Below are 23,890 nucleotides of genomic sequence, written 5' to 3'. Positions count from 1 at the left end.
GACAAAAGTCCGATAGGGTCATAATCTGAACGTTCTGCATACGTATAAAATGGAGAGCTATTTTTCTAAGTGACAATATTTGAACTAAGGGTGTTCTACTGTTCACCAATATCTGGCACTGGTGCTTCTAGAGAGAAAATATTTAATATCAGTAAAAAACAGTTGCTCCTGAAATTAATATCCCAGTTTTTTTGTTTACATGACGTCATCTCTTTATACCATTTAAAATAAAGCTCCCTGCTGCAGCTATTTATAAGAAAGTCGCCCCTTTCTTTGTACAAAGGAAATTTGAGGTTAAAATTCGTGTAGATCTCTGAAACTAACAGATAGTGTTCTGAATATTGATTTTTCCCTTGTTTTTAACAATTATTACTTATAACTATTGCGAAAGTTGTGGACAGACCGTAAGTTGTGTAAATCTTTAACGTGCACGAAAATTGAAAACCGGCCCTAATTATGTGAATTCCCAACCGATTTTCGAAAAAGTTATATTTTTGTACAGCTTGGGATATTGCGGATGCGATAACGGCCGAATTGAAATATCATGTCGTTCTCATTTTTTCTTCAAAATTTGAAAATTTACTAAAATTGTTATTTCTTGGAATTTTGAGTTTTCGCTTACATATTTGGATTGGCGGCGTCTGTTCGATTCTACCGATCTAGGATTATCATGATGTGAATTGTTCAACTCTATTTTTCAATTACCTTCTCTATCGCAATGCAAATACAAAGAACGTGTCAATATCTGAGTTATGTTAGTGTATTGGGTTGTTTTTTTGGGGGGTGGGGGAGTGGTGAGGAAAGTCTTTTGTCATGCATCTGGCGATCGTGTGACGTCTTGGCACGGTGAAAGCCTTCATTCTTGCAAGCAAGTCTAGTTAGGCTTTCACCTTCGGTGAAAGACTATTGTTATTACTAAGATTAATATTATTAAGCTTTCATATTACATATGAAAGCTTATTGTTTCTGTTAAGATTATTATTGTTATTTTTTTTGTGTGTTTTGTCCACAAATCGGATTTCTCAGAATCTAACCATAGGATCGTTCTGAAACTTTTACCTATCCCCCCAAAAATGGGTGGTGGCTGTTGATTAAATATATTTTCAAAACGTTTTACGAATCCGAAATCACCGAATTTTACGAAGGAATGCATTTGACCTACAATGCTGTAACTCTGTGACTATTTGACCTATTTTACTAATTCTTTTTTCTTTGAGTATCTTAAAACATTTACTTCAAATCTGCAATTTCGGATTTTGGCATTTCGAAAATTCGTCGCTGTCATTTCGAACCGGAAGTTATTACCAATTTGACAACTTCTTTAATAGTTGTGCGATTTTCGTGAAATTTAGAATGTTAGTAGATCTTGCCAATGCGACTTCAATGATGTCCTTGGAAATTTTCTAAATTATCTCCCCTTGGTGAAATTAAGGATCAAAGTTTTCAAAAAAATCGACGAAATATAGGTCAGATTGCCTTGAAATTTTTTTTCTGTACTAGCTAAGACAGTACTGATGAGTACACAAAATATGGAGTTTGTCGAGCAAACCGGAAGTGCCACCATCTCAAAATGTGAAAAGTCCATACGGCTTTTGCAATATTTTACTTAAAGACATAAGAGTTACATTTTCTGAATGCTTGAAGGAAAGCCTAAAAATCTATCGGTTTAGAATTTTGATTTAGGTCAACTGATGGACGCCATTTTGAAATGAAAATGAAAATTAGTGAAAAATCCACATTTATGGGCTTGAAAACATACACAATTGGTCGTGGCTTAGAGAATCTGTCTCCTATTACCGAAATTAATACATTTGAGGATAGCCTGGATCATGGTCGAATGTTTGGTATTTGAATATTTCAAAAATTCGAATTTCTCCTTTGATGTTTTCCGTGCCGACAAGGTTGTTTTCGAGTTTAGCTGGTTTTGATTTCGCGCATGCGCTACACAGGAACCAACGGTACCATGAGTACTAAATTCCGGCGAGCAACTTTTCACGTTGGTACCTAGGCACCCTGAAAATTTCAAGGTGATACCTGCATTCGTTCAAGTCGTTTGTTCTTGTCACCTGCCTTTCGTCGTTTTTTTTTTCTAAGTCAATTTACGGCTTCCATGAGGGGAAAAAAGTGGAATTTCGCCGTGACACCGGCACCGATTGTCCGAAAACCATGAAATTTGGACACAATACGCCCATTACCACCCCGGACTCTGTGCTTTACCCCCATTTTGATCCCATTAAAAAAAAAGAGTTTTAGCAAAAAAACGATTTTCGGAATTTAATATTGGTTTTAACCCTGTAATACCCAGACATGATATATTATTATAATCCCTATGAAATATTTTAATTATTTACTGCTATAATATGAATTATCACTTATTCCCCGTTAAATAAATATCGGTCACCTGGTGCCGCTGTACAACTTAAAGGACACTGGCCTCAAGTCAATTTACGGAGAGAGAGAGAGAGAGAGAAATGGGGTTTAACGTCCACTCGACACAAACTAGGTCATTTCGGGACCAACATATGGTTTAATTTTATTTCAATAATTCGCTTGCGCGTAGGGGTCTTTAGCAGTGGGAGGAAACCGGAGGACCCGGAGAAAACCCACAAGGTTGGACAGGCGACCCTACTCCTTGCCTCAATTTACGGCTTCCATGAGGGGAAAAAAGTGGAATTTCGCCGTGACACCGGCACCGATTGTCCGAAAACCATGAAATTAGGACACAATACGCCCATTACCACCCCTGACTCTGTGCTTTACCCCCATTTTGATCAATTTAAAAAGAAAAGAGTTTTAGCAAAAAAACGATTTTCGGAATTTAATATTGGTTTTAATTAATTTTGAAATTGGAAATGCAAAGAGATTTTATCGCCTCTTCCGTATGTGATAGGTATTGGTACTATACACATTATCCTTAAAAGACAATTTTTTAAACTGACCGTAACGATGCATCGACACTAGAAACCGAAATCGCCTATTTTGACCTATTTTGACTGCTGGGGTATCTTTCCGTACGTGACAAGGAGTAGGTCGCCCGTCCAACCTGTGTATTTTTTCAGGATCACCCGGTTTCCCCCCACTGCTAGACCCCTACGCGCAAGCGAATTATTGAAATAAAATTGAACCATACGTTAGTCCCGAAATGACCTAGTTTGTGTCGAGTGGTCGATCAACCCCATTTCGCTCTCTCAATTTTAGCACTCCTAACTCTAAAACTAAATGCAAGGAACGGGCCTATTTACAGAGGTCACAATTTTAACCTACATGCACACCTACATGATATACATATTATTATAATCCCTATGGGATATTTTAATTATTTACTGTTATAATATGAATTATCACTTATTCCCCGTTAAATAAATATCGGTCACCGGGTGCAGCTGTACAACTTCAAGGACCTTGGCCTCAAGTGCATGGGACCAACTCTACATTTTCTGAAATGTCAATAAAAGCCCTGGAATGATTTCATTTAAAAAAAATAATCAGAAAGTAAATCTAGTTTTATTTATATGCTATTTGTTGCCAGAAAATATATTTTGTTACGAGTCTAATTCAAATTTAAAAATAAACAATGGGTCTGAGGCATATTTTATTGATATATAGAAATTAATGCAGTGTTCTCATTATGTGATAAAAGAGTGCCAGAAATGTCTCGAAATTCAGCCATTTGTGTATTTAGTATATCAAGTATATGCGTGTATTACAAAACTCTGATTTGTGTGATTTGTGTACACCCCGCTCCCCCCCCCCCCTCCTCGTGTCACTATCATGTACATATCAATTCTGCTGCCAACCCACCCACGCGAACATGACTAAATTATGAAACATTGTCTAGTCGTTTGTATGTTACGACAAAACGAGACCAGCGTGGCTCATTTGCTGCAGAACGGAAGGCCTTGCAAGGATTAGTGTCTAGTCGTTTGGATGTTACGAAAACCCGAGGTCAAAGTGGTTCCCCGTTGGCAGTGGTGAAGTATGGAAGGCCTAGCAAGGATCTGTGTCTAGTCGTTTCGATGGGACGAAAAACGCCCGTCCCCTCGTCCATGGTACAAGGATTAGTGCCTAGTCGCTTGGATGGTATGCAAAACAGAGGTCCCCGTTCTCTCCCTTTGTCTGTGGTTCTTGACCGAAGGCCCGACAACTAACTTTGCGTGCAGTTTTTTAGGTAGGACGAAAAATCGAAATCCTGTGTGCATATTGGCGTGCACGAAAAATAACCCTTTGCATTTGGAATTTTATGCACCCACCCCACCCTCGAACAACGCTTAACATAACATTTTGTTTTCACTACCTACATTGTAAAATTTGTTTGATTTCAGATGACTTAGCCCCGGTTTTTCACAGTGAAAGATTTTGATGAAACTTGACATGCATGTTTATAACCCAAAGATATGGTTCCTTTCGATATTTGCGCATATCGAATCGTAACTTCATGAATTATGGTCCCTGATTGTAAGAAAAATCACTTTATATTTCGCGTGTTCTCTATCTATCTCTCGGAAATGGAATATGGAAATACACAAGCTAGCTAGTGTATTACAGGTTGGTGGTGGTGGGGATGAGGTCTTCTATTTGCAATGATTTTTTGACTACAAAATATACGCTCTAACTCATTACTCAAACTACAGCACAAAAAAAGCGGAACGGAAACCCGATTTTATATATTCTTACAATAGCAACGCACTTCGGGATTAACTTAGAAATGGTTCCACTACTGATGTCTTCCGCCTTACTCCTGCCACAGTAGTGGCTTGTCCTACGGAGTTCCTTTCCGCAAGTTTTTTTTAGTCAAATGACTACAAAAAGGTTACTGGCCTATGTATAGCTCCCTTAATTTACACATAAACTGACCTAAAACTGCACTGCACATATAATAAACCAATTCCCATTGAAATAAAGGTGAAGCCGTACCGCATAATTATATGATTTGATGAAACCCAACTGCTACCTGAAGTTTCTCGCCTATCGAAGTTATAATATCCGCCGGTGTCATGGCGGCTCGCACATTATAAGAATCATTGCTTTGAAAATGTAGAACGCATTAACACAAAGAAAAACTGATGGGTAACTAGTTTAGTGGTCCAGTCTTCACTATAATTTGTGATAGAATTACTGTTTTAAAAAAAACTGAATGATGTAAAAATAAAAATGGTTGGAGTGCCCAAGTTTAGATTTGTCGTTGATTTCATAAAGATGTTAGGATATAGAACGTTAAATACTGTGTGATTCAACATGGCGGCCGAGGGGTTTAATATGATACAAGTACGAAATATATGTACATGTAGTACCAAATGGTTTATATGTATGAGAGTCAAGGTTTGGACTAAATGTCTTGGGGAAGTGGGGGGCGACTAGCATGTGCCTCTCTTTAGTGGACCGATGTGAGATTGCCCATTGTATTAACTGGACGGGTAGGCCTATTCACCTTCAGTTATGTGTCAATGTCAAATAAGCGGCTTCGTATCAACACGGTCGGCTCTGGGCCGGTTTAATTCTACGTATCTCTCGTAGCTGAGAGAAAAAAGATCTTTTAGCCCAGAGAATATCTTCCGTCAGAGTGGTTGTTGATTCATAGATTCTAATAACCCCTTTTGAAGTTTATATGAAAGCTTTGATATCTGCTATGCAGATCTAGTTATTATTATTATTTTTTTTTTATTGGGGGAAGCTAGATCTCAGCAACTATAAGAGATAGAGGTTTGAAATTTGATTTTCTGCCGGAAAAGTGGTGTGCAGCTACTGCTTAAAGCTATTTCGAAATTTGTGCGCATAGCGGAAATGCGTCAAATCTTTAACGTGCACGAAAATTGAAAATCGGCCATTATTCTCTTAATTCTCAATGGATTCTTCAGATATTTACATTTTTGGATAGCTGGAGACATTTCTGAGCAGATAGCAGTTCAAAACTGTGGAAATTAGAAACTTTGTCGCTCTAATTTTTTTGGTGAAAAATGGAAAATTTTCAAAATTTTCTAATTTTTTTATTTGTGGGAATTTTTAAATTTCAGTTATATTTTTGGATAGCTGACATCAATCCGATTCCAATAATATAAGTTTTTTTTCTGAAATGTTGACTTTGATTTTTCACTTTTTTTCGCATTTTGGTCAAATCGTAGAGTTCTTATTTTTTTAAAACGGCTCCAACGATTTTTCTGAAACTTCAGGAATATGAAGTCGAAGGACCAGACCAGTCCATGAACTATAAATGAAAATCCCCTAATCACCGGAAGTAGTCAAGAAAGGTATCCAAACTTTGACAAAATTGTGAAAAATGGGTGCCTGTGCGGAAAATGCGATGTATCAATTGTGTTCTTGTCGATTAGTAAAAGTTTTATATCGTTTAATAGCCAATTGAATTGTCTATCGGATGGTACTAAAGCGGCATGTTTCTATCAAAAATTTAAAAAGTAATGTGACATTGAAAAGTAACGTTTTTTACGATTTCGAGCAACTTTGGACGCATGTTTCTCGGAAAGTCTCCCAACGTATTTTTACGATTTGGAGCATTTTTAGAGGCCTATTTCTCGAAAAGTCAACATAATTATTTTTTGGAAATTCTTCTACAGAGAGGCCTATCAATAGTGTTACATATAAAACCATTGTACAACAGTTCCAAATTTCAAAAGTAGCGGAACAAAGGGATCGAAAATTGAACACGGCACCCTTCATTGTTAAGCGAAACAAAAGAGGGGATACAATCTGTACGTTTTGTCAACGTATAGTGCCAATTCAAGAGTGCTTTTATCAGTGATGATATTTGAACTAAAATTATTTCAACTATGAGTGTTTTCTTCTATCCAAAATATGTGTTTAGTGACCCTGTAACAGAAATAGTTGATAGCTGTGTGTAATAATTAGTCTTTGAATTAATATTGTTGCTTCTTTGTCAAATTTATCTTATACCGGTAATCATCTGGACAGAAATCGACGGCTCGCGCTGTTTATAAGAAAGTCCAATTTGTTAAGCGGTTGCAGTAGTATCGTACAGTAGTATCGAATATTGCACCTATGATAAAAGGCATGACGTTGTTTGGGAATGGACTCTATCTGTATTAGTGACGTCAAATCTTTAACGTGCACGAAACCAGAAAATTGGCGATATTTCATTGAATATTCAATCAATTTTTGAACCAGTTACATATTTGAGTAGCTGACATGAACGCGATTCCGAAGTCCCGTGTACACATTGGTGTGACCGTAAAAGATCCCTTGGCGGTTGGAATTCTTTATAAAAGAAGACTAGCGCCGCTGTACGAGCATGTTTAGAGGTCATTTCGGGACTAACATATGATTTTTTTTTTTTTTATTTCAACAATTCGCTTCCGCGTAGGGGTCTTTAGCAGTTGAAGGAAACCGGAGGACCCGGAGAAAACACACGAGTTTAGACAGGCGACATACTCCTTGTCACGTTCAACTGAGGAATCGAAACCCAGCCAGTTGACTCAATGACAGACCGTATGATTCAGCGCAGACCCAAAGGTTATAGCCTACCGTGCAAATTCCAGCCAGCATAACGTATCTATATAAGTGACATTTATTCCTACTGGCGATTTACAAATATTGCATGAAGAAATTCAAATCATAACAACATAAACACGACTAATGCACAGTATCATATTGATTATAAAAGTATAATGTATATATTGGTTATACTATATATGTCACAAAACAACAATCATTAGATAATAATAATTATTTACTAATTATATAAATCATTTAAGAGGTAGGAGTTATCCATTGTTTAATTTCACAGTTATATATGGTTTAATTTTATTTCTATAATTCGCTTTCCCGTAGGGGTCTTTAGCAGTGGGAGGAAACTGGAGGACCCAGAGAAAACCCACGAGGTTGGACAGGCGACCCTACTCCTTGTCACGTACAACCGGGGATTCGAAACCACGCCAGTCGACTCAATGACAGACTTTATGATACAGCGCGCTCACGCTAACCACTCAGCCATCCAACCCCCCCACCCTGGTTAGAAAGGTATGAACAGTTAGAGAGAGAGAGTGAAATGGGGTTTAACGTCCACTTGACATAAACTAGGTCATTTCGGGACTAACATATGGTTTAATTTTATTTCAATAATTCCCTTGCGCGTAGGTGTCTTTGTTGGTGGGAGGAAACCGGAGGACCCGGAGAAAACCCACGAGGTTGGACAGGCGACCCTACTCCTTGTCACTTACAACCGGGGATTCGAAACCACGCCAGTCGACTCAATGACAGACTTTATGATACAGCGCGCGCGCGTGTTAACTCCCCCAACCCCCGTTAGGGTCATAATCGGAACGTTCTGCATACGTATAATATGGAGAGCTATTTTTCTAAGTGGCAATATTTGAACTAAGGGTATTCTACTGTTAACCAATATCTGGCACTGGTGCTTCTAGAGTGAAAATATTTCATATCAGTAAAAAACAGTTGCCCCTGAAATTAATATCCCAGTTTTTTTGTGTACATGACGTCATCTCTTTATACCATTTAAAATAAAGCTCCCTGCTGCAGCTATTTATAAGAAAGTCGCCCCTTTCTTAGTATAAAGGAAAGTTGAGGTTGATAATTATGATTTCAGGTTTTATTTGTTATCTGAGACTAAAAGACTGTTTTTGTCCCATTCGGAAAACTGTTTTTTGTTGTTTTTTTTATTCCATTTACAATTCGGGTAGATCTCTGAAACTAACAGATAGTGTTCTGAATATTGATTTTTCCCTTGTTTTTAACAATTATTACTTATAACTATTGCGAAAGTTGTGGACAGATCGTAAGTTGTGTAAATCTTTAACGTGCACGAAAATTGAAAACCGGCCCTAATTATGTGAATTCCCAACCGATTTTCGAAAAAGTTATATGTTTGTACAGCTTGGGATATTGCGGATGCGATAACGGCCGAATTGAAATACCATGTCGTTCTCATTTTTTCTTCAAAATTTGAAAATTTACTAAAATTGTTATTTCTTGGAATTTTGAGTTTTCGCTTACATATTTGTATTGGCGGCGTCTGTTCGATTCTACCGATCTAGCATTTTCATGATGTGAATTGTTCAACTCTATTATTCAATTACCTTCTTTATCGCAATGCGAATACAAAGAACGTGTCAATATCTGAGTTATGTTAGTGTATTGGGTTGTCTTTTTTGGGGGTGGGGTGTGGAGGAGTGGTGAGGAAAGTCTTTTGTCATGCATCTGGCGATCGTGTGACGCCTTGGCACGGTGAAAGCCTTCAGTCTTGCAAGCAAGTCTAGTTTGATTGGTATATGCTTTGGGACACGATAACTTTAGTTCTAATTAAGTGAGAGTGATAAAACTTGGTGTATAGTTTCATTACATCAATACTGTGACGAAGTTCGATAATGAGCATTCTCTGCTCAGGATAAGCAGGGCAATAAGCAATTTGATTGGCCGAGACTTTGCAACTCAATAACTCTCCTTCTAATTGAGCTAGAATGTTCAAACTTGGTGCAGGTGTTATTAGGCCAATGCCTTGATGAGTTTGAAGATAAGCATTTTCTGCTTAGGGTAAGCAGAGGTAAGCAATTTGATTGTTTGATTGAGGATACTTGGTGTATAATTTTGTCACATCAATACCTTGACTAAGTTCGATAATGAGCATTTTCTGTTCAGGGTAAGCAGAGCGATAAGCAATTTAATTGGTCGAGACTTTGGAACACAATAACTCTTTCTAATTGAGGTAGAATGCTCAAACTTGGTGTAGGCGTTCATTAGGTGAATGCCTTTATGGAGTTCGATGATAAAAATTGTCTGCTTACTGTAAGTGTAAGCAGAGCTAAGCAATCTGATTCGTTGATGCTTTGGGGCACGATAACTTTGGTTATAATTAAGTGATAGTGATAAAACCATGAGTATAGATTCATTATATCATTACCTTGACTAAGTTCGATGATGAGAATTTTCTGCTCAGACTAAGGAGCGATAAGCAATTTGATTGGTCAAGACTTTGGATAGTAACAACTCTGCTTTTAAAGCTGAACTCCGGTTACAATAATACCGAAATAATTAAATAATAAAAAAAGTTAAACACCCCGATCTCACTTCCACTGGAAGTTCCAGTTTGTTTCTTGTCAGCCAGCTGTACACATCCGGTGTTATTCTCTACACACGCTTCACTGATTGCTCTATTTTTTCCCAACAGTATACCAACTAATTGAAGATTGCAAATCCATAAACCTGGTCTGCCCTCTGTTTGCCTGCCCAATAATTTTTGGTTATTTGAACGAGGCAAGAATATTCATTCTCTTTGATACACTCACTCTGTTCGTTTGACACCTGACTCTCTGTTAACTGATAAGCTGGTGATTTGGCGACGAACAGTATCTGGTCAGCTCTATTTATCTCGACGACCAATGTCTGAAATACTGCCAGACTGCATTTCCGGCAGTCTATTTCTCATATTGTGACGAAAATATTCATTCACTTTGATTCACTCAATCCATTCATTGACACTTTCCTCTCTGGTTGGATAAACTAGTGATTTGGCGACAGGCGGTATCTGGTAAGCTCTATTTATCTTGTCGATCAGTGCTGGAATTACTGCCAGACTGCATTTCCGGCCGTCTATTTTTCAAATTTTCGGAGCCTTCCTTGAGGTTCGCAAGTCCATTTGTTTGACACTTTCCTCTCTGGGTCTGGGGTCGAATAAAGTAGTGATCAGACGACAGACAGTATCTGATAAACTCTATTTTTCAAAATTTGCTTGGGGAGGTCCCCAATAGCCTTGATTAGAACTTGCTACTTTGGCGCGCATGAGGGGCTTCGTTGAGGTTCGTAAGTCTGTTTGTTTGACACTTTCTTCTATGGTCAGATAAACTAATGATCAGGCGACGGACGGTATCTGGTCAGCTCTATTTATCTCGACAATTGGTGGCTAACCGAATACTGTCAGACAGCATTTTCGGCAATCTATTTTACAAATTTATTAGGGGAAGAGCCCCCATACCCTCCATAAGGACTCCCTACTTTGGCGCTCGTGAGCGGGCTTCGTGGAGGTTCGCAAGTCCATTCATTTGACACTTTATCTCAACGTTCAGTGCCTGAAATACTGCCAGACTGAATTTCCGGCAGCCCATTTTTCAAACATTTCTGTGGGAAGCCCCCCCCCCTCCTTACCCTAGTTGAAGCTTGTGCCTTTGTCCCCTTAACCTTGGACTTTGCTCCAGCTTTGTCCCTCCAACGACCGGCGCCACCACTGCTCAACCGTCCCATAGGTGGTCTTAATAGAGGGATTTCACTGTAATTTTAGTAATAAAAATAGTCTTTCACCATCAATGAGTAATGATATTTAGTAAGCATGTTGCTTGGGTACTGTACTATCTAATTAGATGTAAATTATTAAGCTTATAGTATAGTTCAAACCAGTGATGAGATTTCAAAATTGTTCTTGTCGGACATTTTCCTGAAAATAAAGGGGCATAACTCTTATCAGTATTTAAGCAGGCCTTTTCAGACCACAATTAAAAATCATGTGTCAATATTCAAATTCATACGTAATAAACAATAGATGCACCTGGTTATTTTTCATATTTAATTCCTGTAAGGTATTCAAATTTAGTCAGTAATATTCCTACAAAATTACTTGTTGTCATAATACGATAGAATGAAAGCATGCCGACCCGTACCTGTTTCAAATTCCTCCAAAATTACCGTATTTTTCGGGGTATAAGTCGATACATTTTTCAGCGAAAGTCCGGCATTCGTCTCATACTCCGTTTCGACTTACATACGGAAGTTTAAAAAAATGACATCCCAAAATTTATTTGGCAGTAACTGTCGCTCTACCACATTGAGCGAGTGACATCTGCTAAAAAAATCGCAATCGACCCTAGCACGCACTATTGTCTAAAACAATTAACTACAATCGAAATATTCGTTAACATTTCTTAGTGTGTTTGTTTATTTATTTATTTAAAAACATAAACCCCATTCAAAATATACTATTCAAAAAAAGTAGGGGATATTTGATTTTGGGGGCATAATACTAAAATATGCAAATGACTACGAAAAAAGTCACTATAGAACCTAACAGAAGAAACATTTCCAGTTACATGTGACGCCCAAACGCACCAATAGCTACCGCATGGAATGCAGGTGATGCTTGGGATCATCATGGGGGTCCAACCCAAGATTTGCACGACTCTGACTTTGAATGTTACAGTCATTGTGGCATTGAATTCCAGGGTGGAAACATCAGTTTAATTGTTTTAGTGACCAGAAAACAAATTTTGATATGCGTCGGCTTACCCAAAATGAAAGGTTACGTGCCCTTGGCATGCTACAGATCGGCACAACACAGGCGGTTGTGGCGCGGACGATGAATGTTTCTCAGTCTGTCATAAGCAGGCTATGGTCCAGATACCGTGATACACAATCTGTACAGGACAGACCACGCTCAGGTCGACCAAGGGCGACAACTCAAGCCCAGGATCGATTTATCCGTACCTTGGCCTTGAGAAATCGTGTCATCACAGCAAATCAGATCAGCGCTCGTCTTCAAACAGACACTGGTGTGAGAGTGAGTGGCCAGACGATTCGGAATCGACTGCATAGGGGCCACCTTCGCTCCCGACGTCCTCGCGTGATCCCTTGTTTGAGAGATCATCACATTCAGGCAAGACGTCGTTGGTGTAGGGATCGTCAAACACTGGGATAATCGACGCTGGAGCAATGTGATGTTTTCAGATGAGTCAAGGTTCACTGTTGATTTTTTGGACAGACGTAGGAGGGTGTGGCGTCGTCGAAACGAGCGCTTCCAAGACGTTAACGTCATCAGACATGATCGATTTGGGGGTGGTTCTGTTATGGTGTGGGGAGGCATCACTGTTGCTGGAAGAACGGCTTTACATGTTGTTGCAGGGCGTGTTACAGGCCAGTACTACCGGGACAACATCTTGGCAGTCCATGTTGTGCCGTTCGCACGACGTCATGGCCGCCGTTTCATCTTCCAGGATGACAACGCAAGATGTCACAGGGCCAGGATCGTTACAGGTTACCTCCAACAACAGAACATCACCACATTACCTTGGCCAGCACTGAGTCCCGACCTCTCTCCCATCGAGCATGTCTGGGACATGCTTGGACAGAGGTTACGTCAACGTCAACAACGTCCTGCCAATGTCCAAGAACTTGCTGCTGCGTTGCAACAGGAATGGGACAATCTGGACCAAAATGACCTTAGACGTCTCATTAGGAGTATGCCACGTCGGATCAATGCTTGTTTGGCAAACAGAGGAGGATTTACCCGTTACTGACTTGGTTGTGATGCTGTGGTAACTTTGCTGTTTGACCCCGGGTATCATTTTACCCTTATAATGGTCAGTCTGTGCCTTACTTAGTCTAACGATCATTTGGAATAAATCGATGAATGTGAACTTCATTTCATTTTGTCATTTGTTTCTTCGTCAGTTTCATTAGGTGACTTTAATAACACTTAAAAATCAAATATCCCCTACTTTTTTTGAATAGTATATGATCTTAAATCCAGGAATATGCCATCAAAATAATTTCACGTGTCTCGCGAGATTTCTACTTTCATTTCAGTGCGATCAACAAACAGTCTAGTATTTATCGGAAATGCGTATGTGTTAAATAGCTTTATTTAAACCGACATTATGCAAGAGCTAAATCTGCCAATTGCGGGTCTTTCTTTAGGTTGAAATGTTATCTAAATTATTAATTAGACATAAATAAACTTATTCAGACAATAATCAACTCTTGATGGCATCGCTAGCCTGCAAAATTTACTGGATTATGATCCCATTTGCTGCTCGACTTCCATACATCATTTAATCATGAAATGGGTAATCGAGACTATGTTTTTTATCGTACAGACTTTAGTAATGGTGATCGAGGCTAGGCCAAAATTTTAATCGCTTAATTCTCGGTTCACAGGGGAAGCAATGACTTCTGTTTAAGATTAGATTGATCAATTGTCCGACAAAGGATTAAGTCAGTCAATCAAGGCAAATTAAGTAGTTAATCAAGGTAGGTGTATAGACGGTATAACACAATAAATACGTTGATCACTTAATTACCTAATCAATCCAGTATATTATCAACGGTAATTGGGTTGAGTGTTAGTTATACACTCAGTAAACTATACTAATGTCCAAAGGAAAGTATACACTGTGCATTTTGTGCTGCATCAACCAAAGTCGTTTTTCCATGGTATACGGTATTTGGGTAGATTGTCAATTTGTTTCACATTTTTATTTTGCTTAGAAATGGTGAGTTTGGACGCAGAGACAAACTCAGTAATGCTTTATCAAATGTTTTTAATCTAAACAAAACTTAGTCATACTTTTAGTGTGTATACTTTCTTTTGGACATCAGTATATATTATTTTTGGAATTTTGAATATTATTCACCATGTCTTGATGTCCGATTGGGCATATTCCCGGTCAGACAATTTTGGGGCGTTTGGAAAATAGCGTCAGACAAATCCTGAATATACGGGCGAAATCACATCCATGGTTCAAACTTGGAAGGGACAAATTTAACTTTTATGTCCTCTTCTTCTAAACCACTGACATTGTTAGATTTATTTAAATGAGAAACTTTTATTAATGGGAAATTTAGACATTTTCTTATTACAACTTATACAATGTTTTGTACTGTAAGAATGGTGGTTTTCAGTAGAAATGCAGATGTGTATTAAAAAAAAGCAGCTACGCCCATAGGAGTGGCTGCTAATACAGTATCTATTGAAAGTCTAATCCAACCCACCGAAGGTGATTAGGTCCATATGCTCTGTTAAATCTCAAGATTATTGCTAATCGACATATTCTGTATCTTATCACATAATTATGAGATGTTTGTATATGTATTTATAAGCTTAAAATTATATTGGAACAGAATTGGTCGCTCTTGTCTGGAAGCTGTAGATAGAGTTGTATACCAGTCAGAGAATCTTATTAATCGTTTGATAATAGAACTTGAGACAGGTGGTAATGTTAGATTTGAGGATGGATCAGCAATAGATACATGGTTAGTATAGTTCAGATTATTTTATATACATCCACATTCAAATCTGTGGTCCAATATTGTCATCACCAGTGATGGGATTTCAATTTATTCTTGTCAACAAAATATTCAAATTCGTGCGTAATAAAAAAGTAGGTGCACCTCGTTATTTTTCATATTTAGGAGTCATTCCATGAGAAAACCATGCAAAATCGTGCAGAATCGGAAAGATGAGGGGTCAGCGGATCGAGTTCATCTCGGGGGGAGATTTTATGGAGTATCCAAGACTTTACCGCCAGAAGGGCTGATCACATTTTCATAGTTTTTGAGAAATAGCCTCTGGGTGATTTTTGGCCAATTTCGACATTTTTCATGTCATTTTTGATCAATTTTCAGCCACCTATAGTGGCGAGTCTAGGGTTTGGATGAAAATCGTGGAAATTGGTGATGCTAGTGGAGGTCTTCCTGTGCCCCAATGTGAAGACCATAAAGTCGCACCTATTCTCTGGGAGTATTGATCAGCAAAATTGTAACATATGGCGAATAAAACAGAAAATATACACCTGCGAAGATTAGCTCTATTTTCTATGATGCGGGGGAAGGTCAAAATATTGAAATGGTTTTATGCACAGCTCGACACCCTCTATCGATATAAGAAATAAAATCTCTGTCACCTATCTTCAATCAATACGAAATCATAAGTCAATGTGAATTTTCCCTATTGAAAATCTCTCAATCTCTGAAATGGCCAGCTACTTTCATTCAGGGCAAGCCAGCTCTCTCCGTTTCTTCACCAAATCATTCGCCCGTGCTTGCTGGTAGGGGCTTGAAACCCGCTTGAGCAATACTAATTTCTTTGATGAAGCTTGGTATCCAATCCAAGATAGCCGGGCCCAAAAGCGCAGAAAATTGCGTTTTTTTCCTCATTTTTGGCCAATTAATGTGGTACATATCCCAGATATAAACATACGATTGAAAAAATGTACTAAGGACATTAAGGCCCACATTTAGCACATCACTTAGCAATAAGAGATGTGAGAACCGAACAGGAGCTGATTTCTTGATGGAGCAGCATCAAACCGAATATTCCAAAAGGATGCATGGTGGTACCATACTTAAGTTATGGGCTTCAGAAGTCCCCAAATTAGCTGCATTGGGTCTGATATAGCTGTAATACCTTTACTAAAGGCCAGCTCTCTTCTTTTTTTATACGCCCACATTGAAATGTGGTCGTATATTGTCATCGCCCCCGTCCGTCCGTCCTTTCGTATTGGCGTGCACGTAAAAGATCCCTTGGCAGTTGGAATTCGATATAAGAGTAGGCCGTAGCGCCGCTGCCCGGGCAAAATTTCCCTCATAGCACACTGTGTGGCGTATGCCGTCTTCAATTAGCCTAGGTTAGGTGCAGAAGAGTAGGACGTTAAACCCTATTTCATTTCATTTCCATCCTTTCGTCTGTGCTCTAGAGGCTAAAGTTAATATCCGATTGACTTTAAATTTATACACAGTGTTTAAGGTCATGAGACGAAGAAGTCTATTGATTTTCAGCAATTTCTGATCATTACTGCAAGAGTTATGGCCTTTGATCACTTCAAAAAATCTTGTGGACGCTCTAGGGGCTAAAGTTAATATCCGATTGACTTTAAATTTATACACAGTGTTTAAGGTCATGAGATGAAGAAGCCTATTGATTTTCAGTGATTTTCGATAATTACTGCCAGAGTTATGGCCCTTTATCACTTCAAAATATCTTGTGGACGCTCTAGAGGCTAAAGTTAATATCCAATTGACTTTAAATTTATGCACAGTGTTTAAGGTCATGAGACGAAGAAGCCTATTGATTTTCAGCAATTTCCGATAATTACTGTCAGAGTTATGGCCCTTGATCACTTTGAAAAATCTTGTGGACGCTCTAGAGGCTAACATTAATATCCGATTGACTTTAAATTTTTCAGTGTTTAAGGTCATAAGACAAAGAAGTCTATTCATTTTCAGTGATTTTTGATAATTACTGCCAGAGTTATGGCCCTTGATCACTTAAAAAAGTCTTGTGAATGCTCTAGAGGCTAAAGTTAATATCTGATTGACTCTAAATTCATACACAGTGTTTGAGGTCATAAGACGAAGAATCTTATTGATTTTCAACGATTTGCGATAATTACTGCCAAAGTTATGGCCCTTGATCACTTTAATAAATAATGTGACACTCTAGAGGCTAAAGTTATTATCTGATTTATACACAGAGTTTAAGATCTTGAGACGAACAAGTATGTTGATTTTTTAATGAATTTTTATGACTTGAAGAGCTAAATCCATGATGTTAAAAGTTTTGTATACTAAACGTTAGCATTGGGCAGAACTTTATAAAAACCAGACAAATTCTAATGGTTTTCTGATAACTACTTAATGAGTTGTTACTCTTACTCAGATTTTAATGTATTATAAATGTTTCATTACCGAAAAAAGTAAAAATATGCGACAACTCTTGTTGACTGCCCGGACAATATAGCTGCTGTGGGCATATGTTTCGTTGCCTGGCAACCTATCTTTAGATCTAGTTAAGGTCACAATTATCATTCGATTTAAAAAAACGTTTGAATATATCACCGTTAAACCATAATTTTGATTTGAGTTCGGATTTTAAAAACCGTTTCAATATATCACCATTCCACCATAATGAAGGTTGAATTCGAATTTCGGGAAAATCAAAATGAAACTGCCCGACAAAGTAGCCGCTTTTGATATTTGCGCATTTCAGACCATAACTTTCTGGATTGTACAAAAAATCCTGTTTGTTTTTAGCTTGTTCTCCATCCATCTCTTGCAAAATGTGGGCGTACCCTGCCTGACAGCCGCCGCTTTTATACGTCCACATTGAAATGTGGTCGTATATTGTCACTGTAACCCAGGTATCGTTTAATCTTGTGTATCTAGCACTAATTTCTTTCACATTCGTTTAATATCCAATTTTTGTTTAAAAATTTGTAAAAACTGTTTAAAATCACCATAAATCGTTTAATTTGTACTTCTGTCCAGTTTAAAGCTGACCATTCAATTTTGATAATGAGTGTCCAATTTATAAGTGTTTAATTTCTCAATCATTGTTAAAAAATAAACAACCCAATTGATTAATGATGTATAATGATTAATTTTTGAACAGTGATCAGGAAATTAAATACTTGTAAATTGGACACTCATTATCAAAATTAATCAGTCAGCTTTAAACTGGACACATGTACAAATTAAACGATTTATGGTGATTTTAAACAGTTTTTATGAATTTTTAAACAAAGATTTGATATTAAACGACTGTGAAAGAAATTAGTGCTAGATACACAAGATTAAACGATACCTGGGTTACAGTGTGTTGTCGCCCCCGTCCGTCCGTCGGTCCGGCGTCCACAATTGCTTGTGGACGCTCTATAGACTAAAGTTAATATCCGATTGACTTTGAATTTATACACAGTGTTTAAGCTTATGAGACGAAGAAGCCTATTGATTTTCAGCAATTTCCGATAATTACTGTCAGAGTTATGGCCCTTGATCACTTTGAAAAATCTTGTAGACGCTCTTGTGGAGTTATGGCCCTTGATCACTTCAAAAAATCTTGTGGACGCTCTAAAGGTCAAAATTAATATTAGATTGACTTTAAATTTATACACAGTGTTTAAGGTCATGAGACGAAGAAGCCTATTGATTTTCAGCGATTTCCGATAATTACTGCCAGAGTTGTGGTCCTTGATCACCTTGAAAAATCTTGTGAACGCTCTAGAGGCTAAAGTTAATGTCTGATTGTCTTTAAATTTATACACAGTGTTTAAGGTCATGAGACGAAGAAGTCTATTGATTTTCAGCGATTTCTGATAATTACTGCCAGAGTTATGGCCCTTGATCACTTTGCAAAATCTTGTGGACGCTCTAGAGGCTAAAGTTAATATCCGATTGACTTTAAATTTATACACAGCGTTTAAGGTCATGAGACTAAGAAGCCTGTTGATTTTCAGCGATTTCCAATAATTACTGCCAGAGTTATGACCCATGATCATTTTGAAAAATCTTGTGGACGCTCTAGAGGACAAAGTAAATATCCGATTGACTTTAAAGGGACTACCCCGAATTGAACAGAGTCTCAAAAATAAAAGTCTTAGTACGTATGATATTTAAGCACCAAATTATAGAGGAATGGTGTATTTACCTTGACTCAAAGTTTGGGCGTGAACGTCAAAACTGCTTATCGGGACATGTAACCCTTTTAAGATTTTGGGTCAATTTTTTTGTTGGGTGACCTGATAATTGATTCCCGTTGCTTTAGAGGTCTATACAATGAATGACCCATGTGCTGTACTTGATAACGAAAGGTAAATTTCGCCTACACATACATTTTATAAAATTAAAGCCTGGTTTTATCCAGACACCGCATAATACAGCTTGGGACACCATTCTCCATTTCCATATGAAGACTGACATGTTTAAGTTGTTGAAAATATATCACATATATTGAGCTAGTTGCTTGGCCCTAAGGTAGAGGATTTTTAGGGATTTTAACACAAAATTAAGCAGTTTTATTTTCCAAAATATTATCGGGATTGGCCCTTTAAATTGATACAGTGTTTAAGGTCATGAGACGAAGAAGTCTATTCATTTTCAGCGATTTTTGATAATTACTGCTAGAGTTATGGCCCTTGATCACTTCACAAAATCTTGTAAGTTAATATACGATTGACTTTAAATTGATACACAGTGTTTGAGGTCATGAGACAGAATCATATTAATTTTCAACTATTTCCGATAATTTCTGCCAAAGTTATGGCCCTTGTGACGCTCTAGAGACTAAAGTTATCATCCAATTGACTTCAGATTGATACACAGAGTTTAAGGTCTTGAGATTTTCAATGAATTTTTATGACTTGAACAGCTAAATCCATGATGTTAAAAGTTTCATATACTAAACGTTAGCATGGGACAGAACTTTATAAAAACCAAACAAATTCTAATGGTTTTCTGATAATTACTTAATGAGTTTTAATGTATTATAAATGTTTCATTACCAAAAAAAGTAAATATATGTGACAACTCTTCTCCAATGAAGTAAGTCTATGGTGCAGTTCTGCTAAGTATTCGTCACAGGGGATATTAGTAAAGAGGTCTATTACATGGTATGATAGGATTTGTACATCTTTTGGCAGGTCTGTTGGCTTTTCGCAGAACTCTTTGGAATTTTTGATAAAGGATGTAGCTTCTTTGGTTAATGGAGAAAGAGAAAGAGATGGGGTTTAACGTCCACTCGACACAGACTAGGTCATTTCTGGACTAACATATGGTTTAATTTTATTTCAATAATTCGCTTACAAGTAGGGGTCTTTAGCAGTGGGAGGAAACCGGAGGACCCGGAGAAAACCCACGAGGCTTGACAGGCAACCCTACTCCTTGTCACGTACAACCAGGGATTCGAAACCACGCCAGTTGACTCAATGACAGGCCTTATGATACAGCGCGCACTTGCTAAAGATTCAGCCCCCCAACCCCCCCTAATGGAGAAAAACTCTTTTTTTTTTCTTTTCTTTCTTCTAATGGAGAAAAGAGTTTTGATAGGTAATGTGTGTTATAATGTACAGATTCTGTGGAGCATACTACTAAAAGTCTGGCTTTAATAAGGTTCTTAATCTTATGGGTTTTTATGGTGGCTTGGGCATATGGTGGTCTGGGATGGGATGGCTTAGGTTTGTAGAATAAGGAAAATGTTTAAGTTGCTTCTGCATATTATTTTTACTTCTAGGTTTAGTTCCTGTCAAGATCTAGTTTTATCCAGATTTTGTGCTGCTGATTATAGAGAGAAAGGCATTGTAGGAATTAAGATACATCAAATAGTTCGAATACATCATCGATTGTTACGGATTCAGTTTGACAACAAACTAGAAGATATGACAGAAGATAAAAATACTGAAGATTTTTTGTCAACGAAGTGAGCATTGATTAGTAAATATATGATGTTTCCTGATCCCGCACTGATAATGGGATTCTTCCTTCCTGATAAAGGCAACAGTTTTAAACAATTTCCATTCTGGAGTTTGGGCTAATATGTTGTCACTCTCAGCCTGTCGGTTCGTCAACAATTGGCTTGTTAATGCAATAGAGGCTACGTTTTTCAACAGATTTTCTTTAGATTTGGTTTGAGATCATGAGACAACCACCTATGGATTTTCAGCACTCCTCCACCTCTATTCTTGAGTTATTCCCTTTTCTGTAAACCTTAATAAGTGTCACAGCTCCATTGCCCTTGTTGGAAAAAAGTTGTTTTTTTCCCAATTTGTCAGCTTAACATCACATGGTGGCTATTTATTTTTTTGTCATATTTTAAACCTGTTTTGGAAGCAGACATCTTGTTCTCTTGTCAGATTTTGAAGAAACTTAAAATATAGGTTTATTTCCAAACGATCTCAGTTCCTTTCAATACTGGCATGTATCGGATCGAAACTTCATGGAATATGGCCGCTGATTGTACGCAAAATCATGTTTTTAGCCTGTGGACATTCTAGAGGTCATGATTTTCATCTGATTTTGATGAAACTTGAAATATATGTTTATAACCCAAAGATCTTGGTTCCTTTCAATATTCACGCATATCTGATCCTAACTTCCTGAATTATGGCCTTTGATTGTAAAAATCACGTTTTTAGCTTGTGATCCCTCTAGAGGTCACAATTTTTATCCGATTTAAAAACTAGCGGCTGCCAGGCAGTATACGCCCACATTTTCGAGAGATGGATAGAAAACCAGCTAAAGTTAAGTGAGTGTAGATCAAACATGCCGCTGGCAGAGAGTGTATTGAGGTGTTTAAGATGAATGTTATTCCCCACTATGTCGTTCTAAGGTTCTTACTAAATGTATATAACTTAACTGTGAAATAAGCCAAACCAATGATGAAATGGAATTAATAAAATAAATACACGATAGAACTCCAGTTAGTAAACCATAATAATGAACCATATCATGTCCCAAATAAATTATCTAATTTGTAGATCTGCAATTTGTCACATGATGGTCGAAAAATAATTTGTTTGGCTCTTTGATAGCAAATACAGCTAATGAGGCATTTTTACCCTGCCTCGTTCTGGACCAAATAACTGGTTCAAAAACATGACAACTATGTTTTGAAACTCCAGACAAACGTGGCATTGTTTTTACCACGTTACAACGTGGCAAAATTATGGCAAAAATTATAACACATTTTTGCCACGTTTGGACAAAATTGCCGAACAAGGCATTCTGAGGTTTACAGTGTTAATTTAAACTTTTAAGAATTTAACTTTTTAAGATATTAAATTTTCTCCTGATGGGTCCCGATGTTTTTGCCCAAAGAAACGAAGTAGTCCCGTGAGAAACAGAACTTATTAAGCATCGGGAGTGGTCTGGTGAATGTGCACTGATGCTTAGGCAATGGTCACAAACTTCCGGGAATGCCCCCCTGATGGGTCCCGATGTTTTTGCCCAAAGAAACGAAGTAGTCCCGTGAGAAACAGAACTTATTAAGCATCGGGAGTGGTCTGGTGAATGTGCACTGATGCTTAGGCTATGGTCACAAACTTCCGGGAATGCCCCCCCCCCCCCCCCCCCCCGAGCAATCACCATGAATCATCGGGGATGGCTCCCAATAACCGGGAAAGCTCTGGGGTACCTTTGCCGATAATCAAAATCATCGGGTGAATATTCATGTCGGGAGATCTCAATCTCTTGCGTGGTGGCATATCGGCGGCACCTATGAGAAGGTCCTACTGGGCATTTTTTGCATGAGCGATATACTACCGACTGAAATTGATGATGCCCCTGAGGCGCCCCGGTGTGAAGGGGAAGTCTCAGGGTCATCATGAGCCATGTTGAACCGTCAGGAGGACTCGGGAGAACTGCAAAAAATTTCAAATCTGGCATTGAAATTTTTTCCGATGTGTTCCCGACGTTTTGTCTGGAAAACAGGCCAGGAGGGCATGCCGGTAGCTTTTCAGATCGACGGGGAAGCTCTGGTGATGCTTCCCTGGAGCAGTGAAGCTTCAGCGAAATATTTTGCTTCAAATATACTGAAAGGTCGCCTGATAAGTCAGCAAGACATCGCCGATGCTTCGGAGTCGTTGCGGGCCATACAAAACCATCGGGAAGCCTGGAGATAACTGCTATAATTTTCAAAGCTAGTATTGAAAATTTGTGCAATGTTTACCCGACGGGGAAGCTCCGAGATTCTTCCTTGAAGCTTCCGCGAAATACTTTTTCCCCCCGAGGCATCCCCGATTTAAATATCCTCAAAGGTCCTCTGATACATCAGCAAGACATCGCCGATGCTTCGGTCATGCCCCGGGGCATATTTCGCGGAAGCTCCAGGGAAGCATCCCCGGAATTTCCTTGTGAATCCGGAAAGCTCTGGGGATGCATCCCGATCTATTTTCCTGAAAATGCAAGTATTGAAACTTTTCGCAGTTCTTCCCTGACCTCTGTAGCACCATGGGCCTTCTGTTAGACGTGGAGAGCGGGAGATCCTGATTGGTCGCCACATCCTACGTACGACCCATGCATCTTTTCTTACTACATATCTTAGTAGCCTTGTGATCGTTTAGAATTTGCCTCTAGCTGTCTTTTCATCTGCTTCGTTTTTCCATTTTTATACGCCCACATTTTCATGTGGACGTATTATGCCATCGCCCCTGTCCGTCCGGACGTCCACAATTGTTTGTGGACTCTCTACAGGTCACAATTCTTATCCGATTTTGACGAAACTTGAAATATAGGTTTATCCCCAAAAGATCTCGGTTCCTTTCGATATTCGCGCATATCGGACCGTAACTTCCTGAATTATGGCCCCTGATTGTACGAAAAATCGCGTTTTTAGCTTGTGGAGCCTATAGAGGTCATAATTTTTATCCGATTT

General features: G+C 38.3%; 1 protein-coding gene across 1 annotated transcript in view; it reads left to right on the top strand.

Moving 5' to 3' along the window:
- The window catches only part of LOC126820656 (leucine-rich repeat-containing protein 9), a 201,499-nt gene that overhangs the window by 159,983 nt on the left and 17,626 nt on the right, over positions 1–23,890 (top strand). The window contains exons 11-12 of the mRNA XM_056100793.1: positions 14,869–15,000; positions 20,753–20,938. Coding sequence (XP_055956768.1) covers positions 14,869–15,000; positions 20,753–20,938 — 318 coding nt within the window. The remainder of the gene's footprint in view (positions 1–14,868; positions 15,001–20,752; positions 20,939–23,890) is intronic.

This window comes from Patella vulgata, chromosome 5 (assembly GCF_932274485.2).
Source record: "Patella vulgata chromosome 5, xgPatVulg1.2, whole genome shotgun sequence".
In the NCBI taxonomy this organism is placed as follows: domain Eukaryota; kingdom Metazoa; phylum Mollusca; class Gastropoda; family Patellidae; genus Patella; species Patella vulgata.
This window is presented reverse-complemented; position numbering and strand designations above follow the sequence as displayed.